A 13444-nucleotide genomic window follows, 5' to 3' on the forward strand; every position below is an offset into this window, starting at 1 on the left:
GTCAATGATGACACCCTCTAAATGAGAATAATATTCTATAAATAATTCCAAAAAACAAAAATAAGAAAAATAGAAAATACAACTAAAAAATTAGAAGAAACTAATAAATCCATTGATATTAAAAACCAAAAATGGAAAAACAAGAGAAATTAATTGAAAATATTATTCATTTTAAATGTACTCAAATTGAAGAAGGAATGTCATACGAATGTATATCACAACATCCATACAAAGACACTGTTTTACAAAACATGGTTTTTCCATTTTGTTTTCCAGAAGGAGAGTCAATGATAAATAAAAAAGATGGATTAAATTATCATATTGACTATGAAAAACAAGAGTCATTTGCATTTATCCTAACAGATATTAGTGCTAATCGAAGATATGTTTATTGTAGACGATTTTCTAATTTTAAATTTCCTGAATGTTTTTGTATTATTGCAGAGAGGTTTGTCAGTTATTTTAACGAAGTTAGAATAAATAAAAATAAATAGACCATTTGAATCTTTATTTAAAAAAATATTAGACAAAGCTGTTGCAATACGTAAAATATCAATAAATTTATTATCTAAATTCTTTGAAGATATTGCAAAACAAAATGTACCATCAATTAATGGTGTATTAACAAACATATCATTTCATCATATTCCTTATGAAATATCTTCAGAAGAAGATTTTAGTAAACACCATTCATCAAATGTTTTAAATATTTTAAAATTATTTGGTGCTTCATTTTTAGTTGATATAATTGGTGATATTATGATGGAAAGAAAATTCGTGTTTTTATCAAATTCAATTGGTTCATTATCTGATACAATCCTTACTTTAACATCATTGATTTATCCTTTTGTTTGGCATCATGTATTAATTCCTATTTTACCTGTTCAATTAGCTTCATACCCAACTGCACCAATGCCTTATTTAATTGGAATTAAAACATCTTTATGGGAACATGTAAAGAAAGAATGTGATGGGGGAATGGAAGATACTATTGTTATCGACTTAGAAAAAGGACAACAGATTGAAGGACCTGTCTTTCCAATGGTATTTACTTCTCCAAGTTCTATTCTTCTTCGTTCACAATTATCATTAATTCAGAATGATCCAGATCCAGATGAAAATATTGAATTAAAGAATGATACTATTTATAATATGTTTCAGCTATTCTTCTTTAAAATATTTCATAATTATTTTCAATGTTTTAAAGCTAATCCAGGTGGTAAAATTAAATATTCATTTGATAGAGATGCTTTTGTATCTAAACTAAGTGAAGACGATAAACTATTTTTTGAAAGTTTTGAAGATTCTCAAATGTGTTTTATGTTTTTCAGTACAAGAGCAGAACAAAAGAGTGATGAATATCAAATCGAAGCTTTATGTCCATTTAATCGTCTTCCACCTAAAGAATCATATGGATTTGTTGATTGTGGATTTGTAATGGAAAATTTAGACTCTGGAGAATCAATTTCAATGGTATGTCGATTTTGTAATCTTCTTATCACTGGAGAAGATCCTTGTTCTCAAAGAGGTAATGAGCTTTATCATACAAAATGTTTCAGGTGTTGTTGCTGTGCAAAGATTTTAGAAGGAAATAAATTAGCTAATTGTGAACGATTGAAGTGTGTGTATTGTCATCGTTCTCAAAAACCTGAATTAACAATTAGTGAAATTCAAGCAAGAATTGATTCAAAAGAAAAGAGAAAATTAACAAAGACTGAAAGATTAGTTTCTAAAACATTTAAAAAGAGGTTTGAAAATGAAAAGTTACAACAAAATTAATTGTGGAAATTTCGTTTTAGTTTGCAGTTTCTTTTTTCTTTTCGTTTGAATAAGTAAAATTATATTATTATAGTTTTTTTATTACTATTTTATACAAAATGGAAGTCAAATTTATCAAAAAAAAAGAAGAAGAAGAACTTTAAAAAATATTTTGAGTTATATGAGTTTGACTGAATCACATCTTATTGGAAATATTGATATTCCTTTACAAGAAACTACATACCCAAAACACTTTTTAGAAATAGTTGAAAATAACCCTAATAAAGAATGTTTTGTATTTAGGTCTAGTAGAACTGGAGCAAATATTAGACATACATACTCCCAGTTACTTAATACATTAAATAGTGTAATTCAAGGATTTAAAAATGAAATTCATATGGAATTACATACAGTTGTTGCTATTTATCTTCCAAATTGTTGTGAATACGTTTATTCACAATTAGCTGCATTATGTGGAGGTTATATAATGATGCCATTAAACCCATTATATACAAAACCACAACTTGAAAGACTTTTACCAAGAGTAAATCCATCAGTAATTATCTCATTGACAGCAATGAAACAAAACATTCCAAACGGTTACAATGTTTGTTTTATTGATTCTAATTTAGAAGAAGACCCTTCAAATAAAATTTATTCTTTGAAAAAATTTCTTTCTTCTCCTTGTGAAAGAAACTACATAAAAGAGGTATCTGAAATTTTAAAACCAAATGATATTTCATTTTATGGATGTACTTCTGGATCAACAGGAGAACCTAAAATTTGTACTTATACCCATTTTGCAATGATTAATCCATTCATCACTCTTGATCATACTACAAATACTCCAGTTGAAAGAAGAAGAGCTCTTTGTTTTACACCATTGTTTACTACAGCAGCACACTTCCAAATTGATGCTATTTTTGCTGCTGGAGCAACTGTTGTTGTTTGTGATAAATTTGAACCAGAAAGTATTCTTAAATTTATTCAAGAAGAAAAAATTACTAACGTTAATTGTGCTCCATCAGGTATTTTAGCACTTATTCATCATCCTAGTTTTAGTACAGAAAAAGTAAAAACTGTAGAACATGTTATTATGGGAGGTGCAGTTGTTAGTGATGCTTTAATGAATGAAGCACAAAATAAAATGGGTCTTCTTGACTGTAAATCTGGTTATGGTATGACCGAAACATGTGGTGTAATGTATACAATGACTACTACAGTTGGACAACTTCAACCACATTATGAATTAAGAATTGTTGACCATGTAACTCGTAAGATTACACCAGTTGGAGTTCCAGGAGAGATTGAAGTGCATACTAAAATTATGATGTCTGGTTATTTAAATAATGAAAAAGCAAATAAAGAATCTTACACTGAAGATGGATGGTTTAAGACTGGTGATGAAGGTAATTTAGATAAATATGGAAGACTAATTATTACTGGAAGAGTGAAAGACATGATTATTCGAGGTGGTCATAATGTGTTCCCATCAGAAATTGTTGATACTCTTCAAACACATCCTAATGTTGTTTTATGTGGATGTGTATCTGTTCCAGATAGAGCACAAGGAGAACTTATTGTTGCATTTGTTACATTAAAGAAAGAAACAAAAGAAAGTGAGTTAAAAGAATTTTGTAGACAAAGATTAGTATCATTTGCAGTACCAACACATATCTTTGTAATAGAAAAGATGCCATTAAACAGTTTTGGTAAAGTATATAATCCTGAACTTAGAAAGATCGCTGCAGAAAAAATTAAAATATATTGGCAAAATAAATGTGAAAATAATCCATGTCCTCCATCAACTGAAGCTGGTAATGCTCTTGCTTCTTTATGGTCAGAATGGTTTGAAATTCCACAAAAAGCTATTTCAAAAGATATGAATTTCTTTGATATTGGAGGAGATTCATTAGTTGGTAGTCAGACTGTAGGATTAATAAGAAAATTTGTTTCAGATGCACCATTTGATTTATTAACTAAATGTCCAACAATAGGCCTTTTAGAAGAGTATGTATTAAATCCAAAACTTGACCTTATCCATCCACAATTTAAGAAAGATATTGAAGATATTCAAAACCTTAAAATGGAACCAATTCAAATTGAATCAAACCAAAAGAAAGTTGCTTTCTTAACTGGTTCTAATGGATTTCTTGGAGTTCATTTAATTCAAGCACTTCAAAAGAAAGGATATCATGTTCTTTGTTTAGTTAGATCATTAACAATTAGTGATGGATGGAAACGAATAACACAATCAGCAACTAACTCTCAAATAACACTTGACCTTAATAAAATCGAAATTATTTGTGGAGATGTTTCATTAGTAAAATGTGGATTAAAAGATGATGTTTTTAATTCTATTGTTTCTAAAATTGGATTAATTATTCACAACGCTGCATTTGTTAATTGGAATAGAAGTTATGTTGATATGAGAGGTTCTAATTATATTGGAACTCAAAATGTAATCGAATTCGCTACAAAAGCTAAAGTTCCATTTATTTATGTATCATCTATTGGAGTAGCTGCATGTGTTGGAGGTAAAGAAATAATACCAGATGGTACTGTTTTACCATTTAAGGCAAATGGATATATTCAAACCAAATGGATGAACGAACTTTATTTAAATAAATTAAGAGGCTTTGGATATAAGATTGGTATTTTAAGACCAGCTTTTATTTCTGGTAATTCTGTATCTGGTTGTTCTAACACTGACGACTTTATTTGGAAGTTAGTACGTTTACTTGTAAATAATGGACTTTCTCCAAATGAACAAAAAATGATTCTTACCCCAGTTGATTTAGTTGCTAATGCATTCACTGAAGCTGTTAATAATCTTCCTATCGCAGCTAATTTAATACCATTACATCCAGCTGATATTAGTTATGTTTGTGATCTTGTTGCTAAACGAATGAATAAAACTATTGAACACAAACCAATGAATGAAATTAAAGAACAACTTATTTCATTAGCACAGAGTGGAAATAAAGAAGTATTAACATTACTTCCATCTATGCAAATGAGTGGTTCATTAGATATTGAATATAAATGGGTTAAAGAGCATTCTCTTGACCTTTCAGAAACACAACAATCTTTAGATAACTCTGTTACCTATCTATTTAATACTGGTTTCTTTGGAGAAGAATTTAGTGATGGAAAAACACAAGCCTTTGGACGTTCTCATTGATTTTTTTTCTTATCATTTTTGGTTAATTTATTTTTTAAAAATAAAAATATTATTACATATAATTAAGTTTTTTAGTATTTTCAATTACCTCCAGAACTTAAAAGAACTAATAAAATTACCTTTATTGACCTCTAAAGACTTTTCAATTATTTAAAGAGATCTAAAAAGAAAATATTTTAAAAGAAAAGTATGTCTTTAAACGATACTGAAAAAACTAAATTACAAGACCTTTGTAATAAAAAATATAAAGAACAAGCTATTTGGTTTTTGAATGCTTATTGGTTAGAAAATGGAGAAGCTGAAGCTGAAAATGTTTGGGATTATTGTAATAAGTTTGGTGAATTTGATCCAGAAAATCATGCAGATGGGTGCTCTCTTGATGAATTAAATATTCACAGAATTCTTGAACATTATAATGAACACCAAACAATTCAACAATTTAGAGAATCATTAAGAAACCAACAATTTGAATTTAAAAAATTGTTTGCTCTTTGTGTATTCTTAGCATGGCACTACAAAATGCCATTAAAGAAATTAATTAATGCTCCTCAAGGTGCTCAATCAGCAGAAATGCAAAAAGCACAAGAAATGGTTGACCAAGTTTCTGTTTTACTTAACGAAGCAGTGAAAAAAGCAGATGAAGCTACTAAAAGAGATAAAGAGCTTGAAACTGCTCTTAATGCATTGAAAAAAGAAGAAGATGAATTTAATAAGAAAACAGAACAATTAAAAGCACAAATTGAAAAAGAGACTGGTGTTGTTAAAAAGAATAGAGCACAAGCTGAACTTGCTCAACATATTGAGTCTGATCCATTACCATTAAGAAAAGCTAAAATTACTTGTGAAGCTGCTAAGAAAAAATCAGAAAAAGCTCGTATTGAAGCTGAAACTGCTGCTGAAGAAATGAAAAAGAAAATGGAAGAAGCTGAGGAATATTTAAATCAACAAAAGGTAGCAGCAGCCGCTGGACAAGGATTAATGTGGTGGATGCAAAGAGAACTTGAAGAAAAGAAAAAGTTTATGCCAAAGAAAAAAGGAGGAATTGCTAAGTAATTTTGAAAATTCAATTATTAATGTCTGTGTTTATTTTAAATTATAAAAAAATGAATAAATATTATTTAACTTTTTGATATAAATGTGTTATAGACTATTCGATGAATAGTATTCTGTAGTTAAGTCTATTGAAGATATTTTTTTATAGTCTTGACTCTCTGAATCACTAGAGCTAATAAATTCAATATGTAAAGCAGGAGACTCTTTATATGGGTTGTCATTTATAGAGTTAAAAATTCCATATGTTTGTTCAATCTGTTCAATTTTTTTCATGTTCTTAATGGCATGTTTTAATTCATCTATAACACTATTGTCATTATGTTCTTCTTTAAAACTCATATTCTGAATATCATTTAGTTAATGTTAAACAAGTTCTTTTGTTTCTTATTCATCTTTGTTTCTTTTTTTTTTGCTTCTTTTTTATTAATCAAATTCAATTACAATAGTTTAAATTTATTGTATTCATTAATACGTTTGTACATTAATTTGATTATACCGATTTATTATACAGAACTATTTTTATCTTCATGTGTTACTCATAGTTAAATAATATTTATACATGTGTTATTGTTATCTGTTTGATTTATACTTTAGAATATGAATGTGTTATTGTTTTTTGTTAATACAAAGAAGATAATAATTTTCTTTATTATAGACTATTTACATTTTACAGTATAAAACCACAAATAACTGAACTATTTTTATACAAGAGTTTCAAGTGTATTTAAGTAAATATGATATCATTAATATTTATTGTAAATACGAAGATATTTTTATAGCAATATGTTTTTCATATATTAACTCAAAATAACAGGAAATATTACATATGACTTGTACTTAAAGAAGATAGTATGAGTCAACAGTGATACAATAGAATATAATAAAAATCAATAACAGTTGGAGATGATAAAAAGGCATAAAGTTTGAGTTATAATGTAATAAAAATCTTATTTAAATAAAAATAAATTAAAGGTATTACATTAAAAAGAAGTATTGAGGTTTAGTATGTTAAAGAGAACAAAATAACAAGATTTAGTTGAGAAGTAATAAAACAATTATTTCTCTTGTTGTTTTTGAGATCCAGAATCAAGTAATTGTAATACAGCAGAGAGATCAATATCATCTTCTTCAAATGGAGTTTGTATTTGAGGTCTTTCATTTTGTTCAATAACTTTTTTTGATAATTCAAAACTACGAACTAACTTCCGAGGTTTAGGTAATTCAGAAGGACTTTTTTCATTAGGATCTGATGGGATTTCTATTGGCTTTGAAATAGAACTAGATGTAGAAGAAGAAAGTAATTGAGAGAAGTGTTTTGGAGAAGATTTAAAAATGGGGTTAAATTGGATTTTCTTATCTTTATGATGATGTTTGGAGTTTTTAGTATGTTTTAATTTTTTTTGTAAGAAAGGTTTAGTACTTTCTTTTGATTTTGATGAATCAGATGAAGGAGGATTTGATTGAAATTGATCTGTTTCTGCAATTGAAAGGAGTTTTTCAGATTGTTGATGCTTAGAATCAGATTGGATAGGATTAGTTAAAGTAAAAGAATCAACGTTCTTTATTTTTTGAACTTCGTAATATTCTTTTAATTTCTTAAGTTGGTTGTAATCAATCTGAGTGATGAAAATATCATTTAAAAGGTGTTGAATGATTTGAGTTGATTGAATTGACTATTTAAAATTAGGAATAATATATTTTTGAGAAAATGTTGATGGATAAACAACAAACTAACTTTGGTATATTACTATTTATTGAATTTAATAAGTCATTTGAGTTAATTTGTTCAAGCCAAGTTTCAGAAGGGTATTTTCTTTGTAGTTCAAATAATAATAAATCAGGATATTGCTAAATTAAAGGTAAAATATCTTGTATATATAAAACACTTTCATTTTAACAATAACATTAAAATATTAACAAACAATCTGTGGGATAGTTAATGAATGAATTTTCATTGAGAATTGAAAACAAATATCTTCTAATTTGAATATGTCATTATCATTTAATTCAGCTGTTCCATTATATTCTTTTCCATTAACTATAATTAATCCATTACCACTTAATTTGTTAGATTCATTTAATTTTATTATAATACATAAAAAAAGAATAATTAAAAAAAATACAAACGAAATAATAGCGTTTTGGCTAAAGGCAATAAGTTCCCATTTTGATTTTATATTTACAATAACGTTTGATGACTTTTCTTTACTAATAGTATATTCCTTTCCTAATTTTAACCATAAACGATCATCTCCATCAACATATGGATATTTTTGGATAACAGCAATATACCCCCCTTCTAGTTGAGTAAACATAAAATAAAAAAACAAGTTATTCTTCTTCAAATTGAGAAAAAAACTCAAAGAATAACAAAATTATTTTAATATTCTTTAGGTGAATCTAAAAGAACTTAAAAAAGTAATTTCAAATAATATATAACTATGGAATTGAGTAAGCGTCAAAGGATATTAGATGAAATTTATAATACTGAAGTCTCATATTTAAATTTTTTAAAAATTTGCCAAACAGTTTATTTTGAGGATATGGTTAGTCATGTGCCTCTTATTATACCATTAGAAAAGACTAATGAAATGTTTAAATATTTAGATACTATTATTACTATTTCACAAGAGTTAATAAGATTATTTGATGAATCAAAAAAATCCAATTGCTTTGAGTCAGAAATAGGAAACATTTTTATTCAAATGCAGTCATATTTAAAAGGATATAATTTATATGTTGCTAATAATGCCTATGCATTAAATATTGCTGACAGACTATATAAGAAAGAGAAATATGCAAAGTATCTTGAAACATTAAGACAATCAATTCAAGGTCCTGATACAATGAAATTAGATTTAAATTCTTTTCTTATTATGCCAGTTCAAAGAGTCCCTCGATATCGTTTACTTCTTCAAGACTTATTAAAAAATACACCTGATGGGACATTAGGAAAATCTGCATTAGCTACAGCGTTAGAACAAATTAAGGTACTTGGAATTTCAATTAACGAATCTATTGCTGATGAAGAAAGAAGAAGAAAATTACTTGAAATACAAAGTCGTCTTCCAAAGAGTCTTCAGCCAAAATTTGTTTGTCCTGGAAGAGAATTTGTAATGGAAACTAATGTTGTTCTTACTTGGGAAGAGAAATTAACTAAACTAACATTAATCTTTGTTACTGATATGTTAATATTTGCTGAAACAGTCAATATAAGAATTGACGTTAAACATGTAATGATTATAGGACGTATTAAACGTCAGACTGGTGAAAGAACAGAATTTGAATTATCTACAAAAGAAGATGGAAACATTAAATTAGTTTTTCTTAACGAGAAAGATGGACAATTGTTCCATGATAAAATTACTGAATTAATCCCAGTTCAAGTAAAGAAATTAGCAGAAAAGAAGTCAGCAGAAGATGAATGTCCTTGTTGCAGGAAATCTTTGAATAGACTTGCTTCATATTCATCTCCTGGATTTATTGTCTGTGCTAAATGTAACAAAAAAGTTTGTAATACTTGTGCAACAACAAAGATTGCTTTAGTTGCAGGTGGTGCACCAAGAAAAGTGTGTGACGCTTGTATTCTTGAACAATTTACAAAACAACAAGAAACAAATAAAAAACTGAAACAAAAGAAAGAACCATTATTACTTAATTCTCAAAAAAAAGATATAAATGAGTTTCAACAAAATTTAATAACATCGTCTTGTACTTCAAGTCAAGTATTTACATCTCCAATGTTATGTTCAACAGGACATAATATTTATTCAACTCCAATGATGACTTCTACCCCTTATTACATTCCATTGACATATAGTACAAGACAAATACCACAAACATTTACTACATCACAACTTATACCACAAACAGTTAACTGTTCAAATCAAACACAACGTTCACAAATAGAAATACTAAAAAATTTAAATGTTCCACAACGTAGACCACAAACCAAATTAAATAAAAAAAACTTAAATTAAATATTACTTTGTTATTAATGTTTAATTGTTATTCCATAAGCACAAGGAAATTTGATGGTACTAATCCATATAACCCATTTACTTCACCTTCCCACCAATCTCCATCTTTTCGATATACAAGAACAATATCATCTTTTTTTAAAGATATTTCATCTTCTTCAGTAGTTTCATAGTCATATAAAACTTTATATTTTTGAGGTTGTGACTGAGGCTCTTTAATTAATTTATCATTATTATTTGGTAATAACTCCATTACACCTAATTAATTATAATCATTAATAAAGGAAAATAATAAAAAATACAAACTTAATGGTGTAAGTGATGGTTGTTGAGGATCTGTTGGTTGAGTAATTTCTTCAGGAGGCATCATTGGAATATCAGTGATATAGTCAGGGTCTATAGGAGCATTTTCAACAATCATATTACTTGCTTTCATATTATAACCACCATTTGTAATATCTTCTTTTCTTTGAGTATAAATATTTTGGGGATGAATAAAACTATCATTATCTTGAGTAATAAGCCATTTAACATCAACAATTTGTTCTTTAAAAGAAGGAAGAAGTTTTTCAATACTTTCAAGAGATTCATTATAAATGTCTCTAATTAAAATATCATTTTGAAATAATTTAACAAAGAAAGGTTCAACTATTTTAATATAATTATCATTTAATTTTTTCATATCATCAATAATTTCATTTCTTAAATAGAAATAAAAGTCTCTTGCTTGTTCATATTTTGTTTTAGTATTTGTAATGATATGTTGTGGTTTATTTTTTAAAACATTTGTTCCATAACGATTATGAGCATGGTCCATATCAATTTGTCTTTTTTTTAGTTCAACAATTCTTTCTTCAATAACTTTATATTGTTGACTATATTCTTTTAATGGTAAAAATATATCATCTTCCATTGATGTGAAGCATGTTGTTAATCCTAATTCTAAACATTCACATGTTGTCATATACTTTGTTGCAATACTATTTAATTGAATATCTTCTTTTGACATTTCTATTAAAGCTTTTGATAATTCAACTTTTTTATGTAACATTTTTTTTTGACTTTCATTATAATGACGAAGTATAAGAAGAGTTTGAATTAAAAGTTTATAATGTAATTTTGTCTTTTTATGAACTTCTTTAAAGTCTGTATCAATTGACTTTTCAGCAAATTTATATGAACTTCTAATTTCATAAACTTTTCTTTCAACTTGTTCTACTAATGACATATTCAACTTATGATTTCAAGTTTCTTTAATCATTTTTGAGTTCTTTTTTTCTTTTATTTAAAAAAAAAAGACGATAGAAATTTATAAAATTTCTTCAAAGAAATAATTTGTTTCTTTGAAACAAAATCCAATTGAAATTCATTATTAATCAACTTATATTTTCTTCGTAACTTTATTAGAATTTACCTTTAACTATTTAAAAAAGTATTTATTTTTTCTATTTTTGATTGTATTTAAATTAATGAAATCCCATTTCAATTGCTGCATTTTGTATTAAATCTCTTTCTTTTGTTGGGTCTTCAGTAAATAAGAAAGAACGAAATTCTTTAATAGTCTTTGGTTTGTATTGAAGAAATATTCTAACAAAATATAATAAATATTCACCACATTCCCAATTAGATGGTTGTTGTGGTACATTAACATGAATACAATTAACTTCAAGATCATCCCAATAAATATTAATTCTTTGATACATCCAAGCAATAAATTCATTAATAGTATAAGATAAAAATTTTGGTGTATTACTTATATTTAATGAGTCTAAGTTTAAAACACATGGAGCTATTTCATTTAATGGAATATCTTCATTAATCCTTTTATTTTCTTCTTCAAATTCAGTAATTTCAAAATGATTAATTAATTCTTTCATTTTATTTATTAATAAAATACATTCATTGTATTTATGTTCACTTATTATATTATTTTCATCAACTGATGATAAATTCATTTGAACTTCTTGTGCAAGCATTTTTATTTGTTCATTTAATAAATTTAATCGTTGATCAAATTCATATTCTTCACAAAATTTTCTTTTACCTCCTTTTAACATTCTATCACTTTGAAGACAATAAATTAATAATGTCCAATGTCTTTCTACGTTAATTGGAATTATAATATATTCAAGGTCTTTTAATTCTAAATCTTTTTTACTAAACCATCTAGAACAGTGATAAAATTGACCTTCTTTATCAACATTTGGATCATTTGCTCTTCTCATATTTTCAAAGAAAAATGTTGATAAAACACATACTGATTTATCTCCATATTTCTTTTCAAGGTATTCTAAATAAAAATTAAGAACATTGTCATTAAACATTAATCTTTTTTTTAATATATTTTGTTCATGTTCTGTAAATTCAGTTGATACACTAATATTCATTTAATAAAAAGAATATTCTTAGTTATTTTTATTTTCTTTTTCTTTTTTTTCTTTAAAACATGAAATAACAAAAAAATATATATTAATGCTATTAACTTTTTTATAAATCCTATTTACATTTTTAAATTTTAATTTAATTGTTCTTGCTCTCCTTTTATTGTTCCACTCTCTCCAATTATAAAATCAATATCGTCATAATCAAAAAGTTCATCTAAAGTTTTTATAAGACTATCTCTTGGTACTACCCTTTGAACTTTAATTACTGGAGTTAGTTGTGTATAATTAATAGTAGTATACAATTTTTTGGAGGACATCTAACAATAACAGTTAAATATCTTTTATTTATTTTCAGTTTAAGTAACAATGTTAGACAATATTTTTTATATTTCCTTATAACTGTTGTTTGGTAATAAAAATTCTTCAATACTCAGCATGTTATGTAACTTTATTTGTTCTTATTTTGGACTTTTCTTTCTTATAAAATTTTATTAAATTCAAATTGAATATTTTTTTTCTTTTGTAAAAAAATAATTTTGAACTTTCTCTTTGAAAAATCATCAGATGAATATGTTTTTTCTATCAAATAAAAGTATTGAAAATAAATTTTTCAATGTTTAGTAGCTTAATCTATTTTTCATTATTTTTTAAACTAAAAAATTATTTGCTATTTATGTTCTTCATGTGTAAATAAACAAAATATTAAATAATAAAATGTTAGTTTTTATTTTTTTGAATTTACTTCTTATACAAAATTGAACCTTTCAAGTTGTTCTCTTTAGAAGCTGTTTCTTTTATTCAACATTATTTATAATTCAATATTTTCTATTTCTTTCTATTTATAGTTATACTAATTTAATAATTTCCTAAATTGTTAATTCTTTCTATTTTTGCATAATTAGTTAATTCTATTGACTCTTATTATTATTAAAAATAGCTATGAATTTATCAACACTATTATTAATTAAATTATTTCTTTTTATCTTTAATACTTATTTTTATTTTAGTATATATTCTTTTCTTCTTTTTTACATCTATTTCTCAAGAAACTATTGAATATTTTTATTTCTTGTTTTAATATTTCA

The 13444-nt window shown here is 25.9% G+C and overlaps 7 protein-coding genes across 7 annotated transcripts; 4 read left to right on the forward strand and 3 right to left on the reverse strand.

Moving 5' to 3' along the window:
- Positions 1-131: 131 nt before the first annotated feature.
- On the forward strand, positions 132-1779 carry ENU1_031320 (protein with DENN and LIM domains, putative; the record flags this gene model as incomplete). Its single annotated transcript, XM_008857310.1, has 2 exons — positions 132-448; positions 495-1779. 2 exons carry the CDS (start codon positions 132-134, stop codon positions 1777-1779), a joined length of 1602 nt encoding a protein of 533 aa, XP_008855532.1.
- Positions 1780-1939: 160 nt separating this feature from the next.
- Positions 1940-4942, forward strand: ENU1_031330 (acyl-CoA synthetase, putative; the record flags this gene model as incomplete). Its single annotated transcript, XM_008857311.1, has 1 exon — positions 1940-4942. One exon carries the CDS (start codon positions 1940-1942, stop codon positions 4940-4942), a length of 3003 nt encoding a protein of 1000 aa, XP_008855533.1.
- A 189-nt stretch (positions 4943-5131) lies between these two features.
- On the forward strand, positions 5132-5995 carry ENU1_031340 (TolA family protein, putative; the record flags this gene model as incomplete). The annotated part of the gene is made up of 1 exon (XM_008857312.1): positions 5132-5995. The coding sequence occupies one exon, from the start codon at positions 5132-5134 to the stop codon at positions 5993-5995; it is 864 nt and encodes a 287-aa protein (XP_008855534.1).
- Positions 5996-7050: 1055 nt separating this feature from the next.
- Positions 7051-8310, reverse strand: ENU1_031350 (hypothetical protein; the record flags this gene model as incomplete). The annotated part of the gene is made up of 4 exons (XM_008857313.1): positions 7051-7668; positions 7727-7843; positions 7918-8053; positions 8123-8310. The coding sequence occupies 4 exons, from the start codon at positions 8308-8310 to the stop codon at positions 7051-7053; spliced, it is 1059 nt and encodes a 352-aa protein (XP_008855535.1).
- Positions 8311-8436: 126 nt separating this feature from the next.
- Positions 8437-9975, forward strand: ENU1_031360 (Rho guanine nucleotide exchange factor, putative; the record flags this gene model as incomplete). The annotated part of the gene is made up of 1 exon (XM_008857314.1): positions 8437-9975. The coding sequence occupies one exon, from the start codon at positions 8437-8439 to the stop codon at positions 9973-9975; it is 1539 nt and encodes a 512-aa protein (XP_008855536.1).
- A 28-nt stretch (positions 9976-10003) lies between these two features.
- Positions 10004-11203, reverse strand: ENU1_031370 (BAR/SH3 domain containing protein; the record flags this gene model as incomplete). The annotated part of the gene is made up of 2 exons (XM_008857315.1): positions 10004-10233; positions 10282-11203. 2 exons carry the CDS (start codon positions 11201-11203, stop codon positions 10004-10006), a joined length of 1152 nt encoding a protein of 383 aa, XP_008855537.1.
- A 238-nt stretch (positions 11204-11441) lies between these two features.
- On the reverse strand, positions 11442-12362 carry ENU1_031380 (Ulp1 protease family, C-terminal catalytic domain containing protein; the record flags this gene model as incomplete). Its single annotated transcript, XM_008857316.1, has 1 exon — positions 11442-12362. One exon carries the CDS (start codon positions 12360-12362, stop codon positions 11442-11444), a length of 921 nt encoding a protein of 306 aa, XP_008855538.1.
- Positions 12363-13444: the final 1082 nt, after the last annotated feature.

Source organism: Entamoeba nuttalli (assembly GCF_000257125.1).
Source record: "Entamoeba nuttalli P19 unplaced genomic scaffold asmbl_2537, whole genome shotgun sequence".
Classification (NCBI taxonomy): Eukaryota; Evosea; order Mastigamoebida; family Endamoebidae; genus Entamoeba; species Entamoeba nuttalli.